The sequence below is a fragment of the Neovison vison genome, chromosome 4, assembly GCF_020171115.1.
Source record: "Neovison vison isolate M4711 chromosome 4, ASM_NN_V1, whole genome shotgun sequence".
NCBI classification, from domain to species: Eukaryota; Metazoa; Chordata; class Mammalia; order Carnivora; family Mustelidae; genus Neogale; species Neogale vison.
Window position 1 is genome coordinate 38,242,917 of NC_058094.1, and position 19,099 is coordinate 38,262,015.

The 19,099-nt window shown below is 39.8% G+C and overlaps 1 protein-coding gene and 1 non-coding gene across 2 annotated transcripts in view; both read left to right on the forward strand.

The window, feature by feature from the left end:
- The first annotated feature begins 1,446 nt into the window (after positions 1 to 1,446).
- LOC122905714 lies at positions 1,447 to 1,553 on the forward strand. The gene has a single exon (XR_006384407.1). It is a non-coding gene; the product is annotated as a U6 spliceosomal RNA (small nuclear RNA).
- Positions 1,554 to 16,834: 15,281 nt separating this feature from the next.
- The window catches only part of STK3 (serine/threonine kinase 3), a 283,945-nt gene continuing 281,680 nt past the window's right edge, over positions 16,835 to 19,099 (forward strand). The window contains exon 1 of the mRNA XM_044245221.1: positions 16,835 to 17,026. Within this exon, the coding sequence (XP_044101156.1) occupies positions 17,001 to 17,026 (26 nt within the window). The 5' untranslated portion in view covers positions 16,835 to 17,000. The remainder of the gene's footprint in view (positions 17,027 to 19,099) is intronic.

The window sequence follows — 19,099 nt, forward strand, 5'->3', positions numbered from 1 at the left end:
CACATCCTTGCCATGGCATCATCATGGACAGGGTATACTTCCTTTCCTCTTGGCTTTAGGCGGTCAGTGGCTGCAGGTGGAAGAAACAGTGTTTAAATCTCAAGCCCAGGCCTCACCAACCTCCACAGTTCTGCTGGCTCGGCTGTACCCCTGTTGCTGTTAGGGGAAGATCTTCCCCTAGTCACCTGCCACTCTTTCATCATAGGCCAAGGAAAAATGAATGAAAGGCAGAGCTGTCCCACCTGCCCCACAGATCCATGAAAATAAATAATTGCTTTTTAAGCTCTTGACAATTAGTCAACAAAATATATTAGTGGTTTCTTAAGGAAGATTCTCAGGAAGGGCCACAAACACTTCTGCTTATACCTTATTGGCCAGAATTTAGCCACATGGTCAATTATAACTGCAAGGGAGGCTGGGAAATGTGTCTAGCTGGATTTGGTACTCTCTCACTGTGTAAGAAGGCGAGAATGGATTTAGTGGGACAACTAATAGTCTTAGCCACAGGTATATGATCCCTGATTTTTTTTTAAGTGGGGTAAAATGCACATAACATAAAATTTACCATTTTAGTCATTTTTAAAAGATTTTATTTATTTATTTGAAAGAGAGAGAGAGGGCATCAGGGAGGAACAGAGAGAGAAGGACAAGCAGACTCCATGCCGAATACGGAGCCGGGTGCGGGGCTTGACTCCATGGCCCTGAGATCATGACTTGAACCGAAATCAAGAGCCAGATGCTTAACCAGCTGAATCACCCGGCTGACCCCATCTTAGCCACTTTTAAATGTTTTTAAAAGTTGAGTGGTATTCAACAAATTCATAACGTCATACAACCATCAATCCCTTTTGATTTTTGAACGAATCTTTAGACTTATAATTTTTTTTATAAATGAAGTCAGTCTGATTATTTATCCATCAGCTTTTGTTCTCCACATAACTCTCTAGGAGATCTCTCTAAGAGATCTCTAAGAGATCTTTCTGTGTCAATAAATGTAGAACCATTTGATTCTTAGCAACTTTATATTTGCCAAAATATAGCCATAACACAATTCATTTGACCTTTTCTTTTAGGTTATTTCCAATTTTCTTCCTAATTTAAACAATGCTAAAATGAAACCCTGTACATCCGTGTTTGAATATATGAGTAACTATTTTTGTTGGAAAGATTCCTAGAAGTGGGGTTGCTTGTTCAAAGCATACATGCATTTTTATTTCAAAATATACTATAAAGTTACTCTCCAAAAAGTCTTTAATAATTTATATTTCCAAATGAGTATATGAAAATGTCTTTTTTTGAAAGCAGTCTTTTGACAGTAATATGCCAAAAGCCTTAAACTGCTCATGCTTCTTGTCCTATTAATTTTTTAATATTTGTGGACAGTGTCTCAAAAATTGTTCTAAAACACAAAAACAAATTCTATATAAATATGTGCATTGTAACATTGTGCTCAAACTGACAGCACATATACTAAAACTGCAATGATACAGAGAAGATTAGCACGGCCCCTATCCAAGGGTGACATGCAGATTCGTGAAGAGTTCCATATTTTTTAAAAAAATATGCACTGTATAAGCTAAATCAGTCAATCAGCAAAAGATAATTACCATATGATCTCACTTATATGTGGAATTTGAGGGAAAAACAGAGGTTCATGGGGAAGGGAGGGAAAAATAACACAAGATTATATCAGAGAGGGAGATAAACCATAAGAGATTCTTTTTCTTTTCTTTCTTTTTTTTTTTTTTTTTTTTTTTGAGAGAGAGCACAAGCAGTGGGAGCAGCAGGCAGAGGGAGAAGCAGGCTCTCTGCTGAACAAGGAGTCCAATGTGGAACTTGATCCCAGGAATCTGAACCAAGGCAGAGGCTTAACCGACTGAGCCCCCAAGGCATCTCCCATAAAAGACTCTTTTTTTTTTAAAGATTTTATTTATTTATTTGAGAGAGACAGTGAGAGAGAGCATGAGCGAGGAGAAGGTCAGAGAGCGAAGCAGACTCCCCATGGAGCTGGGAGCCTGATGTGGGACTCGATCCCCGGACTCCAGGATCACGCCCTGAGCCGAAGGCAGTCGTCCAACCAACTGCGCCACCCAGGCGTCCCCCATAAAAGACTCTTAATCATAAAAAAGAAACTGAGGGTTGCTGGAGGGGAAAGGATAGGGGTAGGGGATGAGGTCGCTGGGTGATGGATATTAAGGAGGGCACTTGATGTAATGAGCACTGAGTATTATATAAGACTGATGAATCACCGACCTCTATCTCTGAAAATAATAATACACCACATGTTAATTAATGGAATTTAAATTAAAAAAACAAAATTCATCATAAATTGTTTAAAATGTGCATTGTGACTTTATATATAATTGTGAAAAACTGGATACCACCTAAATTTTTTAAATGGAGCATGTAAATTATTGTAAAACCCAGTGTAGCAATTACAATGACAATTACAAAGACTGTTTAATAACATGGAAAATGCTTACAGTATAATGTTACTTGAAAATTGCAAGATTTAATGAAAAGCCTAATCAAAATGTTCAAAATAATTATATTTTAGATGTATACCTATTGATACTACTTTAAAAAAAATCCTACTATAATACTGTTTATTTCCCAGACTTTTCTGATCGAAGATTATGTTTTTCTAAGTAAAAAATATTTAATCATAACCCTGTACTCTGTTGGTATTCAATAGATTCTCTGATGACTATCCCTGAAACATTTTATAAAAAGGAGCCAATTAAAAATACAGCATAACAAACACCTTGGAATTGTCTCGACTTTATGAGTACATCTAGTTCTCATCCTCAACAAAATTGTGAAGGAAGGAAAATTAGTCTTTGTTTTCGACCTTCTGTGCAACCTTCCCTTTAACTACCAGATTTTATATTCTGGTTTCTATTCCTAGGCAATCTGGTTTTCTGATCACTGCTATTGTGTTAACTAGTAATAGTAAATGGAGGCATTTGCATTTTATAAGATCTGACCCTTAAAAATAAGAAAATTCTTGTAAAACTTTCAGCATAAAGGAAGTGTCCAGTTTCTGTTGATGATGATTGTGGTGGTGATAAGGTGATGATACTGACCGTGGAGAAGCTTTTAACAATAAAATGGGAGCTTTGAGGGAAAAAGTGATTATTTTCCATTTCAAAATATTTCCATTTTCAAAATATTTAGAGTATGCCTGAAATTTCTTTCTCCTTAAAGAAAAAAAAAAAAAAACTTATGATGTATCCATAGTCTGTAATGATTCCAGAGAGAACTATAACCATAAGAGTACTCAAATCTTTCTTAAATCTATTTATATTTTCAACCTACATGATTGCTTGGATTTGTGAATTCCTGTTATAAAACATTAGCACTTTCTTTTAGTAATACTAACATTGCCTCTTGAAACTTGAAGGGTTATCCTCTCTTGCTAATATTCTTTTATTTGTGGAGTAAATTTAAATGAACCATATCCATCATATCCATATATCTGATGCTTGCCATGACTTTATAAATTAAAACATATGAAGCTGTTTGTTTCCTTCTAGGCACTATGCCTAGAATTTGGTGCCCTCAGGTAAGTGGTTGAGCTTAGACATGGCTGTGTGCCAAAAACGAGGTTTCCTCCAGCTGTGGACAACTAAGGCTTACAGCCTAAACTTTTCCACAGCTGTATTTTTCCTGCAAAAATAATCACCCCACAAAGTTAGAATTGATATTAACTAGCTACTAATGACCAGATCTTAGGTTTTAAGGAAAGATGAAATTCTACACAAGTTTTTAAAATATGCCTAACTGTAACACCATTTAGTGTCTCCCTGAATATACATCAATGGCATGGTGGTCAAATCTAATTGTTTTGTTTTAGTGCTCCTCTAAGTCTTTCCTTGGAGTCCAGGGACATTTGGAACTTATATACATTTCCAAATCTGATTCCAACTCTCCCTGTTTACGTATTGCCTCTTATAGAGCAAGTCTTGGGGTACCACCTTTTCAGCCCAAAGAAGCTTATCAAGATGTTTCCCTAAACAAAGGTGGTGATTGTTTTCCTTCTACCTCACTAAGTTCTGTATGAAGCTTTGCCCCACAGTTTACAGCTTGTCTTTCATTGGCTTCCTGAAGTCTTGAAGCAGATGTACATTTTTTAAAAAAATATTTTATTTATTTATTTGACAGAGAGAGATCACAAGTAGGCACAGAGGCAGGCAGAGGGAGAGGGGGAAGCAGGCTCCCTGCTGAGCAGAGAGCTCAACATGGGGTCCTGAGATCATGACCCGAGCTGAAGGCGGAAGCTGAAGGCGGGGGCTTAACCCACTGAGCCACCCAGGTGCCCCAGATGTACATGTTTTAATCTTACACATTTGATAAAGAGAAGTTGTTCTCAAGGTCCATCATATCATCTCTCTACTGCTGTTTTTCCATCCTCCTTCTACTTCCCCCTCCATTCCCTTTCCTTTCCCAAATGGATGACTTACAAACACAACTGCTTTGTCTGCATGGTCCTGCTTATTGGTAGAGTTGAGCATCTATTCATGTTTACTAACCATTTGCATTTCTTCTGTGATTTTGCAAATTTAGATGTTTTGCCCATGTGTTTAGATTGTCTTATCCTAATTAGTTTCTTTATATCTCATTGTATTTTAGATATTAACTCCTCATCTCATATATATGAAGATAATTTTGTTTCATTCTGTTAGGTTATCTACTCACTTGGGTTATTATCTTTCTTCTTATGAATGTTTTCAATTCTTATGTAGTCAAATCTGGTCAGCTTTTTCTTTCTGCTTTCTGAGTTTTGCATTTTTCCTATCAGATCTTCTAGCTTGTGATTACAAAAATAATCTTTGTTAAATTTTAATTTTACTTAGTTAACATACAGTGCCATATTGGTTTCTGGAGTAGAATTCAGAGATTCATCACTTACGAACCTCATCCAGTGCTCATCACAACAAGTGCCCTCCTTAATACACATCCCCCATCCAGCCCATCCCCCGCCCACCTCCCTCCCTCACTCCTCAATTTGTTCTCTATTTATTATTAAGAGCCTCTTATGGTTTGTTTCCCTCTCTCTTTTTTTCTCCCCTTCCCATATGTTTGTCTGTTTTCCTTCTTAAATTCCACAAATGAGTGATATTTGTCTTTCTCTGACTGACTTATTTCACTTAGCATAATACAGCTCCATCCATGCTGATGCAAATGTCAGGATTTCATTATTTTTGATGGCTGAGTAATATTCCATTCAACATCTTTATTTATCAGTTGATGGACATTTGGGCTTTCTCCATATTTTGGCTATTGTTGATAATGTTGCTATAAATATTGAGGTGCATGTACCCCTTCAAATCTGTATTTTTTTAAAAAGATTTTATTTATTTATTTGACAGAGAGAGAGAGAGAGATCACAAGTAGGCTGAGAGGGAGGCAGAGAGAGAGGGGGAAGTAGGCTCCCTGCTCAGCAGAGAGTCCTTTGTAGGGCTCGATCCCAGGACTCTGGGATCATGACCTGAGCCGAAGGCAGAGGCTTTAACCCACTGAGCCACCCAGGCATCCCATGACCTGTTATTCTTGATGTTGATCTTGATCACCTGGCTGAGGTTTTGCTTCTCTATTGAAAAGTAACTGTTTCCCCCCCCTTTCATACTGTACTCTCTGGAAGGAAGCCACTATGTATAGCCCACACTCGAGGTGTGAGGAATTCTGCTTTACTTCTTTAAGGGTGGAGAATCCCATTTGTCTATTTTTAACCATTTGGCTCTCTAGTGCATCTGGAATTTATTCTGATGTATTATCATAGTGAACGTTGAGCTATTTCTCTTTTCTCTCTTTTGTGCAATTAGCATATCTTTTCGTTTGGGGCAGTCATAGTGGAAATTGATAGATTCCTACCTCTAAGAGAGGGCCCTGCTATTTTAGACCAAAACAGGGAATTTCTGTCCGGTTTTCCTCACTGATTTAGTAAGATAAGCCAATCATTTGTTTCAGCACAAGTCAAACCATTGCATGTTAAAGAATGGTCAACCTGAGAGCTTGAGCCAATGTGACGAGAAGGGAAGTTGCAAAAGTGTTCTGGGAGAGGAGATTTCTCCCTCTTCGATGGGGGATACCAAAAGATAGTGCTTTTCCTCCTTCTGGGCAGCCTGGTGTGTAGATTCGAAGCTGGGAACTTTGGCAGCTATTTAGCCTCAGGACAAAGGTAATGTTACAGAAGTCGGAACCCAGAGACAGAAAAAGAAATTGAAAAACAAATAAACAAAAACCCTCAGTGTCTTTCATGTGAGCAATGAGTTAAATGAGCCCTTTGTTGAGTAAGGCAGTTTGGGCTGGGACTTCAGTTGCTTGCAATATAAAGAAGCCTGATACAGAGGGATATAAAGAGAGATGTAACGATATGTACATATGTATGTATATATTTATTTTCTGCTTTTCTTTCAAGTCATCAGTTGTCTCAATACAGTTTATTGAGTCACTCATTCTTTCCCTTGAGAGGTAAAATGTCGTTTTATCATGAACAACATTTCCACATAAAAATGGCTCTGTTTTAGGCTCGTTATTCATTACATACATTAATTTTTCCATGTCTGAATTAACACTACACTGTTTTAATTACCATAATTCTTTTGTTGCGGTATAATCGACATATTAGCTTCAGGTATACAACATAATGATGCAATATTATTATGTATTGTGAAATGATCACTGCAATAAGTCTAGCTTATCTCACACACGTAATTACAAAATGCCTTTCTTTTTATTTATTTATTTTTAAAGGTTTTATTTATTTGACAGAGAGAGAGATCACAAGTAAGCAGAGAGAGAGGGGGAATCAGGCTCCCTGCTGAGCAGAGAGCCCAATGTGGTGCTCAATCCTAGGACCCTGAGACCATGACCTGAGCTGAAGGCAGAGGCTTAATCCACTGAGCCACCCAGGCGCGCCAACAAAATGCCTTTCTTGCAATGAGAACTTTTGCAGTTTTTCCTCAGCAACTTTCAAATATGCAATTTAGTATTATTAACTCTTGTCACCATGCTACACTGTACAACCTCATGACTTACTTATTTTATAACTGGAAGTTTGTATACTGTGATCCCCATCCCCCACCCCCCTCTTCTGGCAGCCAGCGATCTGTTCTCTGTATCTACGAGCTTGCTTTTTGTTTTGTTTTGTTTTGGATTCCACATGTAAGCGAAGTCATACAGTGTGGTGTTTGTCTTTCTGACTGACTTATTTCACTTAGCACAGAGCTGTCAAGATCTGTTTATGTTGTTGAAAATGGCAAGATTTCATTTTTTTATGGCTGAATAATATTCTATTGTATTTATACCACATTTTCTTTATCCCTTTATCCACTGTGGACACCTAGGTTTTTCCACATCTTGGCTATTATAAATAATGTTGCAGTGAACATGGGGGTGCATATACCCTTTCGAGAAGGTGTGTTCATTTTCTTTAGTGAACTATGCAAAAGTAGAATTGCTGGATCATATGGCAGTTCTGTTTTTTTTAATATTTTAAGGAATCTCTATGCTATCTTCGCAGTGGCTGCTCCGATTTACCTTTTCAACAACAGTGTACAAGGGATTCCTTTTCTCCCTATCCTCACCAACGCCTGTTATTTCTTGTCTTTTTGTTACTAGCCATGTGGACTGGTGTGAGGTGATTATTTCACTGTGGTTTTGATTTGCATTTTACTGATGATTGGTTAGTGATGTTGGAGCCTCTTTTCATGTAAGTACTTACCACAATTTTATGATGTGTTTTGCCATCTGGCAGGCAAATCTCTATATTGTTCTTTCTTTCAAAAAACGTATGGGTGCTTTTATGTACTTTCTCTTCGATTGGAACTTGACAGTTTGCTTTTTAAATCCTATTAAAAGGTTATTTTGAGATATTTAACAAATTGGGATTACGTTAAATTTATAGATTAGATCTAGAGGTGACCACCCTTGACCAACACCTTGGCCACAGTCTTTTGAGAGACCCTGAGCTGGAGGGCCCTACTAAGTTGCACCAAAATTCCTGACTTACAGAAACTAAGAGATAATAAATGTGTGTTGTTTTAAGTTGATATTTTGGGGGGCAATTTGTTATGCAGCAATAGATAACTAATGTGGATAAAAATTAATGTTATGTTTATTTATGTTTTCAATGCTCTTACTACTCTTGATTTACATTTTAAAAAATAATTTCAGTTTACTAGGCATAAGCCTGTGGTGTCTAGAAGCTTCTCTATTTCTCTCCCTCTCCTTCATCTTTGGCTAAATATAAAGTGGTAATCTAATAGTCCTTTGTCAATGGTGATTTAGCAATTAGGTGACTTTAACGTAACTTTTTCTAGTGCCTTTGACTCTTTGTTTCAAGAGAAATTGTAGAAACCACAGTCATCTTACCTTCTTTCTCAGTGAAGACTGAAATTTAAATCATAGTTTAAATGCTTGAGGGAAATTAACCATGTAAAGGTTTTCCATGGCTAATTTTTGTAAAGTAATCAGCTCATTATGCAAAAAATTACCTTTTGTAAAGTAATCATTCTCTTTGGAAAAGAATCCAAAAAATGGAGTATGGGGAAGCTTGTAATAGGAAAATCCTGTAGTTTCAGGGTAAGAGGTCATACCTCAGTGTCTGTGCCTGGCAACTTAACCAAAAAAAAAAAAAAAAGTTGATTGAAGGAATGTTTGATAGGAACAAAAATATTCATGTTTGAGTATTCGCAGTCTTTTTCTCTTTTGCTTCCCCTGCCCTTTTAAGGAAGAATCCTTCATTTCTTGTTTCCTAGAACTATGTTGTGCTGACCAAGCTAAGTACAGCTAGAAGAGCTACAGAACTGAAGAGAAGGAGGTCAGATTATTCTCGGTACGAAAAGGCCTGAAGTAATAGCAAAGGGAGGTAAACTGCAGGAGAGAGGGAGAGGAAGTGTGAGCATGCCCAGAGAGGGAGAGAAAGAGGGAGGGAGAGAAGCACTGTGGGAGTTTGGTGAACAAGCGAGAAGCAAAATGGATGGCTGTCATGAGGACCTGGGAGAAAGGGAGAACGATGGGTAAAGATTTTTAGGAAGTTGTGCTGTATGAATATGCCATATATTTCCTTTCCTCAGCATTTCCATGAGAGTTGGATTTGATTGTGTCACACGCCAAGACTGGCTTAAGGATGTCCCCTTTTTATCTATCTCCCCTTTTTATCCTGTTGCCCTAGGTCTCATTGTCCAGTTTCCCAGTAGTGTTAACTGCTGTCACCTCTACATGTTGCGGGCTATTCTTGTTTTCTTAGCTTTCCTGACCTGGAAGTAAGTGCATCATCTTTGTGCTTGGTTCAATCAAGACCACTTTAGAAAGTACTCAGAGACCATAGGCAGGTATAGAAAGAAATTAAATAAATAAATAAATATATATATATATATATATATTTTTTTTTTTTTCACACACACACACACACATACATACATAGAAATTATGAACACATGGAACAGAACTGTTTCTAGAACTTAAGTTCCAGATATAAACATAACGAAGTCCAGTCATGCAAAGACTCTAACTGATGGAGATTGCCAAGGTTCTTAGCATTGGCTCTTCTTTTCCTTAGTTCTGTCCCCATGTTCAGTGTCTTAACCAACCATGGCTGTGAAGATTTGAGATATCTTCAGCTTATTCTAGAGCTTATCTTTGTATATAACAGAAACATGTTATAAGGAGGGTGGATTTTGTAAATGGAAGGCATTATTGTTTGGCTGAGCTCTAGACCATAATAATTTGAACTACAGCACTTTTCTGAATGACAGAATTTATCGATTATATACTACATAAGGTTTAAATCGTTTTACTCTTATATGAATATATACTTTATATTATCAAGTAAACTGTATTCTTTTTTTAAAAATTTTTTAAAAGGTTTTATTTATTTATTTGACAGAGAGAGATATCACAAGTAGGCAGAGAGGCAAGCAGAGAGAGAGAGAGAGAGGGAGGAAGCAGGACCCCCGTGGAGCAGAGAGCCCAATGCGGGGCTCAATCCCAGGACCCTGGGATCATGACCTGCGCTGAAGGCAGAGGCTTAACCCACTGAGCCACCCAGGTGCCCCAGTAAACTGTATTCTTAGCAAGGACCATATCTTCCATAGCTTTTCCCCCATAGATCCTAGGTATTGCGTTAACATGTAGTTAATGTAAATCAGTGGTTTCCCAAAGTGTGATCTGGGTACTTCTGGGGATACTGAACACTATTTCAGGGGTCTACAAAATCAAAACTATTTAAAAAACAATACTAAAATTTTTTTGCCCTTTCACTTTATCCTGTCATGAGCGTATGGTAGAATTTTCCAGATGCTACATGACATGTGATGATGTCATTCCTCTGATGGCTAATGGAAAGTGTACTTGTATACTTTTGTGCTTTAAAAGTTTCTGAGTTTTAGTTTCTTAATATAGATAGGTATAACCCACATAAACAAAAGTTATTCAAGGTTCTCCATAGTTTTTAAGATTGCAAAGTGGTCCCAAGACCAAAAAGTTTGAGAACTGTTGGTGCAGATAATTATGTCTTGAATTGAAAATAGTATCAATCTGATATTTATCATTTCTTTTCCTGAGTTTACAGTTGGGCCTGAAATTCTTTGCTATCATTCTCTGTATGGGTTAAGGTACAGTCTGATACAGAAGCCACAAGAGACAGAAACCACATGGTTACTTGAATAGAGAAAGTTTAATATAAAAAATTATTAACTGTAATGGGGCTTTGGAGTAGCAAGGGATTGGCTAGTAAGAGACAAAGAGAACTCTAAAGAATGTAAAGAATAGTAGAAATCAGGACTAATCCCTCTGAGACTGAAACAGTCCCCAAAAAGAAGTCCCCAGGGCTTGAGATAAACACGTTGTTGGAGAGGACACAATTTTGTCTCACTGAACACCAGAGAAGTTGCTGTGGTACCATGCTGGTGGAGCTTGCTGGAAATCTACCCTCTGGAACTTTCCAGAAACCTTTCTCTTAGGTCGCTGGGGAAAACTTCTCATGGTGAGGTTTCTCACTGGAAGCACTGTGCACCGAAATTGCTCCAGGGAGAAGCAAGATTGGGTGGGGAGAGAGCCTGCTGACCACTGAGTGCTGTGGCTGCCTTGCCCTGCAGGAGCTCACTACGGAGAAACCTTGCATCTTGCAGGATGCTGAGAAGCAGTTCCCAGGGCTGGAATCTGCCAACGGAAAACATACAAATCAGAGAAGAATACTCTTTTGCAATGTGTCTCCATGGCTCTCTATTGACAGAGCTTAACATTATTCTCTCTGATAAAGGAAAAGATTTGAAGGGTGGTTGGGTTATGGACATTGGGGAGAGTATGTGCCATGGTGAGTGCTGTGAAGTTTGTAAGCTGAATGATTCACAGACCTGTACCCCTGGGGCTAATAATACATTATATGTGAATAAAAAATAAAAAATTTTAAAAAATTAATTAAAATTAAAATATGGAATCTTAAAAAAAAAAGAAAAAGATTTAAAGAACCTAGTTCCATTTTAACAGAGCACCTAATGAAGGATGAATTTGGAGCTGAGAGGAAATAAAATGACAAATGGCATACTTAACTTTCACTTAATAAGTAGTTTATCAATTACCTATGTCTCTTAAAATTTCTGATGTTTTTGTTGTATGGAAAGCCATTCATTCATTCAACAAACATTTATTCAGTGACTATAATGTTCTAGGAACTTATAAACATAAGCAGAAATTGTAGGCTATTGCCTACTAACAGTTCCTCTATTTTTTCCCTCAATAAGAGAATCCCAATTTTGTTCTTCTCCCTTGCCATAAGCTTCAGGGAAGTCCATTCCTTATCTCAGCTACAAGCCTAGCTCCATAGTGTGAATCACCGTTATTCTGAATAGATTTTCATGGTCCCATTTCCTTTGCAAGCAGTGGTTTTGTGACACAATTCTGACCAAAAGGACACGAAGGGACATCTGCAGAGGGGGTTCTAGAATGTTTTTTTCCACCATCTTGAAAAATGGTATTCAGAAAGAAATAACCCTCCTCTGTTCCTGGGCATTGTCATGTCTTCATGTGATGCTTGGAATTTGGCAGCCATTATTTGAGGGGAGGGTGAGAGCCAGCTATGCATAGCATAGCAGGAAACGGAAGTAAATGAAAGAATTAATCAAACCTAGAAACACCTACCTGTAGGCTTCTTGTTTTAAAATTCAGTTGAGGGGCTCCTGGGTGGCTCAGTGGGTTAAAGCCTCTGCCTTCGGCTAGGGTCATGATCTCAGGGTGGCATCCGGCTCTCTTCTCAGCAGGGAGCCTGCTTCCTCCTCTCTCTCTGCCTGCCTCTCTGCCTACTTGTGATCTCTGTCAAATAAATAAATAAAAATTTAAAAAAAATTCAGTTGTGGGAATGCAAGTTGGTGCAGCCTCTTTGGAGAACAGTGTGGAGATTCCTCAAGAAATTAAAAATAGAACTTCCCTATGACCCTGCAATTGCACTCCTGGGTATTTACCCCAAAGATACAGATGTCATGAAAAGAAGGGCCATCTGTACCCCAATGTTTATAGCAGCAATGACCACGGTTGCCAAACTATGGAAAGTACCAAGATGCCCCTCAACGGACGAATGGATAAAGAAAATGTGGTCCATATACACTATGGAGTATTATGCCTCCATCAGAGACGATGAATACCCAACTTTTGTAGCAACATGGATGGAACTGGAAGAGATTATGCTGAGTGAAATAAGTCAAGCAGAGAGAGCCAATTATCATATGGTTTCACTTATTTGTGGAGCATAACAAATAGCATGGAGGACATGGGGAGATAGAGAGGAGAAGGGAGTTGGGGGAAATTGGAAGGGGAGATGAACCATGAGAGACTATGGACTCTGAAAAACAATCTGAGGTGTTTGAAGTGGCGGGGGGGGGGGAGGTTGGGGTACCACCAGGTGGTGGGTATTATAGAGGGCACGGATTGCATGGAGCACTGGGTGTGGTGAAAAAATAATAAATACTGTTATGCTGAAAATAAATAAGTTTAATTAAAAAAATTCAGTTGAAGGTGTTTCTTGTAATTACTGGATATGCCAGACTTGAGACAACATATGCTAATAAGATACTGTCCTAAATCCCAAGAGGCTTATGGTTCTGTCAGAGAAACAAGTAAGTGAAATAAAAGTTTAAGATTTCTATGATAAAAGAGAATAGTAGTTGAATTCAACTGTAACATGCTAGCTCCAGCTCACTATAAAATTAGGTTAGAAAAGAGAAACATTATCAAGGGAAAATGTTTTGTTAAGTTGCCTCAAAGGAAATATTTCCAAGTTTCCTTGCAAATAGAAAGTTACATAATGTAATATATTTGATCAGAGCTTTGTCTCTGCCCCAAACTCTTCCCAGTAATAGTAGAAAAGATGAACAGTTGTCAAGTAGTATTATTTTTCAAGTACACATAAAAATGATAAAAAAGAGTAACATAAATCCAGTTTCAATAAAAAGCAGCAACAAGTATAATAAGGAAATAGTCTTTATGTTAATATATTTCGACTCATAAAACATTGTGGTATGTGTATTCGGTGACACAAAAGCAGTTTTGTTATTCCAAGGAACGAGGTCTCAAATACCAGATTTCTCTTACATTTCTCTTGGAACACCTAGTTGAGAATTCTGGTGATCTCTTTGCTAGTTTAATGAAAGTGTGCCCTTAATCTCCATTCCAACTGGAATTGTTGGAAGCAGAAACAAATTACTCTACTTTCATAATTAAGTGAAGCGGAGTGACCCTTTTGTACATCTCAAATTTTCCTACAGCTTTCAATTGTTCATAAAGGCTTCTGTCTTTTATTTGCAGGTTGAATGATAATCTCTATGCTTTCCTTCCTGGAATCTTCAGATTGGCTTTGCATAGACAAATTAAAATAGAGACTTGAGGCATTTTTTGTTTTGTTTAGTTTTCTGAGTAATTCAAGAGAAAAACAATTATTTTTATTTAATAATATAACACACCAGGCACACTAGCCTCCAGGCCTTACCACTTACTGTTCACTTGGCCTCAGGTTTCTCTTCCCTTCCCATCTGCATGGTGCTCCCCTGACTTCCTCAGTCACCTTCTTGCTGATGCCTTCACCACCCACCCTATCTAAATTTCATCCCTTTTCCTCCTCATTATTTCCCATTTCCCGTTTTTTCTTTTTTTCCTTGCCAGTATTCAATACCAAATCTTATGAATTAGGTACTTATTTCTTTTACTGTTTCCCCAACTAGAATATAAACCTCATGAGGACAGGAATTATGGTCTATTTGTTTTTATCACTGAGGAATTCCCAGCACCTAGAGTAGTGCTGATATACATAAGAACTAAATGAACATCTGTTGACTGACTTACAGTGGGATAAGAGAGTCAGAAAGGCCTGGGTTAGAATGTAGTTATTTGGGGCACCTGGGTGGCTTGGTGGTTTGGGCCTCTGCCTTCAGCTTAGGTCGTGATTTCGGGGTCCTAGGATCGAGGGCCACATCGGTCTCCCTAGGATCGAGCCCCGCATCTGTCTCTCTGCTCGGCAGGGAGCCTGCTTCCCCCTCTCTCTCTGCCTGCCTCTCTGCCTACTTGTGATCTCTCTGTCAGGAAAAAAAAAAAAAGAATGTAGATATTCTATTTGGCCTGGGGGAGCTCCCTTTTACCCCTTTGAACTTCAGTTTCTTCACCTATAACATGGATGTGCTACCTTACATGGTAGTTTTAAGGGATTAGTGAGATAATGCACAATTGCTAGCCCTCTTCCTTTTCAAACTGAGGAAAGACTTCAGAACTTTATTTTCTGATATTATTCCTCTTCCTTCCACAAATCTTCTTTATGGGTATCTCAGTCAGAATTCTAGTAGGAAACTCAAATTAGGATCATTTGAGGAGGGTTGAGGTCTAGGGGAACATAGCAAATAGAGGAGGAACTTAAGAAATAGCAGAGAAATCACTACCTGTAGGCCCAAAGGGATGAGGGGAAGAAAGGAGAGCTGGGCCCCCTGGTGAGCTCACAGGAAGGGAACAGGGAGAATAAATAACCTTATACTCCTTTCTCCCTCAGATGATCTCTTGCTGGGTCTCCTTATCTTCAGACCCAATTGTAAGCCAGAGAGCTGAGAGCTCAGTGATGTCGGCCATATAGGTCAGCCCCTAGGGCACAGGGCAGATGGGAAAGAATGGAGATTGAATCTGGGGGGCCAAAGAAACCATCCAACCTTACTATACCCAAGATACTTGTTTTGTGAGGGATAGAGAGGGTAAAGACAAGGTCTAATTCTCAGTAGACTCATGGTTAGGATGACCAGAACTTCAGTTCAGTGCAATAAGCATCATACAAAAGCCAGCATAGTGTGTTATGGGCACATGGAAGAGAGGTATCTCTTTCACAACTTAAATGTCAGCGATAGTGTGTTGGGGGGGTTAGAGGGGGTACTGGTAGTTTGACTCAGAAAGGCTTTCTGGAGATTAAGATTGGTAACTTAATTCAGAGACCATTTTAAAGTGTGACAGTTTTTTAAGAAGAGATGATGAAATGTCGTTCTCTGTAAGAAAATTTTTTGACTAAATATAAGAAGATGGAACTAGGGTATGGAAGTGAGGATGAGATTGAAGGATAGAATGAAATAATTTCAAAGGTTTTTCCTGGCTTTTATGTTTTAATAATTAAGCTATTTGTTGTCTTGTTACTTCTGAACTGTTAGACTATAGTTCTTTAATACATGAAAATGAGTATAAAATTTGTAATAATTTCTCTTGTTTGCAGAATTTGACTTCAGGTTTCAACCATGAATGGTCTTAAATTTAACATAACTCATTTTAGAAGGGAATATAATGTTCTGAGAATAAATCATGTAAGTTTATTATATATTGAAACTTAATGCAAGAAAGAAGAAAACAATATTAATAAACAAGTCTGATTTGGGTTAATGTTCATAAGGTTCCTTTATTTAACATTCTCTTCATAGACTGTTCTAATCTTCAAGAAAACTCTATGACTCTACATCTTGATCGTTTCTAATGAAAGCAAGCAAACTCATTACACATCACCTGTATATGGTCCTAAGAAAGATATTTATATATGGTTTTCAGGTTCAGTGATAACACAAAAAAGATAGATGCAGGCAGGGATCAAATGACAATGAGCTAAGGGCCTTGGGAACCTGTGCGACAGAGAGGGTGACAAGAAGGAAGAAAACAAACTTTTCTTGAGTACTTTTCTATGCAACATAATTTGTGATGGGTTTTCCAGGTTACCCAAGTGAACAGCTGGCAAGACCACAGCACACTTAAATTGGTGCACTGAGAGATCTCACTGTGGTAATTATTTTCTTTGTAATTAGACGTAATTACAGTGAAGTGTAGTGAGGAGCTTGTCCACAACCAACATCAAACAAGAAGTTCCAGTGGTATCCCTAGCGCTGTAGCTACAAACGTCAGATGGCGGGGGACAGAACAGCCAATAATTATAAACAACTAGAGAGGGAAGCGTGGGCAGTTAGTAACACTTCAAAAGGCTGCACAAGATGCTTGGGATGTTTGGGAAATCCAGAGAAATGAGTCAAATGGGATCGAGGCAAAAGCAATGGAGGCAAATGTGGAGCGGCAGCTCTTGGCCTGCTCAAAAGAAGGTGCCCCCGGCCTGAGTCCTAACTAGGCCTTAGCCTCCAGCTCCTCCAGTCTCAGCGCGTTTTTCCCACTCCTAGCGCTGAGGCCCTCGCGTCCCTCCGCCCCCGACCCCGCCCACCCCACCAGGGCCTGGCTCCGCCTACCAAGCCTGGGCCGCGGCTCGCTCCGCCCACTCTCCCAGGACGGCTGCCCGCGGCCCGCGGCCGAGGGGCGGGGCGGCCGGGGCCGGGAGGAGCCGCACTCCCGAACGGGAGGGGGATCCGCCGCGGAGTTACGGGAAAGTTGGTCCGAGTTCCTGGAGTTTCCCCCAGTGGTTCCCGGCGCTCGGCCGGCCGGTGCCCCGGCTCCTTTCCTCCCTCCGGCCTTCACCGCCCACCGCGTCCCTCCTTCTGTCCTCGGCCGCCATGGAGCAGCCGCCAGCGCCCAAGAGGTAACGAACGCTGGGAGCGGGGCGAAGGAGGGAGGCGGCGCCCGCGGCCGCCGGCGGGGGTGGCTAGGCCGGGCCGGACCGCGACCCCCTCTGCGACTGCCAGGCCAGGTCCGGGCGCGCCAGGCGTCAGGAGGCGGGATCGAGTGCTGGGCCGCGTCTGTCCACAGGCCGAGGGCCCCGCGGGGAGGCCGAGCCTCGCCTCTCCCGCGAGCCGGGCCTGGCAGCGTGGAAAGTCGCGGGGCAGCGCCCGGCTCCCCGCGGCCGGACTCCCGGGCCGGGCGGACTTCTCCCTCCTGGCAAGTTCACGAAGCCTGGAGATGGGAAACTGGGAAACAGCCATGTAGGCATTCTGGTCAAATGTTTGTGATAATACTGCCTTTTATTTGAGAAGGCGGGTTATTAACAGTTTAAAGAACTCAATATTAATAGCTATACACAGTGTGTAAAACTTGTACATATACTGCACTGACAGGTGTTCCTCCCCTTACGCCCCTCAAGTTCAAAAGTATTTATGGATGCAAGACAGTAGGAATCTTAAATTAGAACCCCTCCCCCATATAGTTTTTTTTTCTTCTGGCATATTAAAAATAGTGATGCTTTGATATTTACTGTTTATATTTAATCTTTAATATATTGGAAGAGTAAGAGTAACAGTGGATACTTTTAAAGTAGTATTTTGTAATGGTCGTCCTAAATCAAGGCTCTCCATAGCTTTAAGTTCAAAAGGTGCATTTTTTCCCCTCCAAGAATGAATCAACATCAGTTAACTGGTGGTGTTTAAAGCATTTAATCTCAGTCTTTCATTTTTTTTTTTTATGAAATAAAGGTACTAATCTTTCTCCCAGAGAGTGCTGTTGTGAAGATTGAGGAGTTCCCGTGTTCTGATGCTTAGAGATCTTTAGATGAAAGGTGATATATTCAGGGACATGGAATAATTAAAAAGGTAGGAACTTTGTGAGCTCTTGTGAATTGTGTGACTAGACACATGAGCCTTGAAGCCTGGAAACCATCTGTTCAGGTGAAAAAAGGTGGGGGGGGTTGTGGGAGGGTTTCCAAAAGAGACCTGCTATTAGAGCCCTTGATAGTTTTTATCTGGTATTTTGTGTTGAACTCTAGTATTGACTGGGCACCCAGTTTTCATACCATAGAAAAAAATTGGTGACTTTTTTTTTCTCTTCTATTTTGGAAGGACCGTAAGGGGGCATCTCTGAGAGGATGCCCTAAGGTCAACTCGAACAACTCCCAATTGAAGTAGAAGCGATCTGTTCATTAGCTCTAAGTTATCAGAGCTTCTTATAGGTATAAGAGATCCCCCGTCCTTGCAGGGACTCTGGACAACCTAGAAGGGTCAGGGGGACATGTGGGTGGCACATATAACCATTCCATGTCATTTATACTTTTTCAAGGTGGTGCTTGCACATCCAACGGGCTTATTTTTAGTTCTCTTTCAGAGAGACTTACGCTGATCCAGGAGGGCATTTCTGAAAAGCAGGATATGTGTCATTAAGCCCATATATTCGAGTATCACTTAAAATTTTTTCACAGCAGGGGCGCCTGGGTGGCTCAGTGGGTTAAGCCGCTGCCTTCGGCTCAGGTCATGATCTCAGGGTCCTGGGATCGAGTCCCACATCGGGCTCTCTGCTCGGCAGGGAGCCTGCTTCCTCCTCTCTCTCTCTGCCTGCCTCTCTGCCTACTTGTGGTCTCTCTCTGTCAAATAAATAAATAAAATCTTTAAAAAAAAAATTTTTTTTCACAGCATTTTCATTTTCATAATATCATCATAGCAGCCCTGTTAAGTAGGTTGGATCACAGGTATTAATCCTGTTCTGTAGCTGAGGACACTGAAAGAGTTTGCCACATGGAAGACTATGACAGGGATTACTGACCGTGAGTTTTTGTGTTCTCCCTATGGATCATTACCTTCTAATAATAAAATATAGATGCCATTTTTGAGGTCATTTTGTTTGCCAGGAATGTTGTATATACATTCCTTTATTTTATTGTCTTAAGAAACAGGAATCCTGGCTCTGCAGCTTATTATGCTAGTTCTAAATTTAAATTCTTCATCTGTAA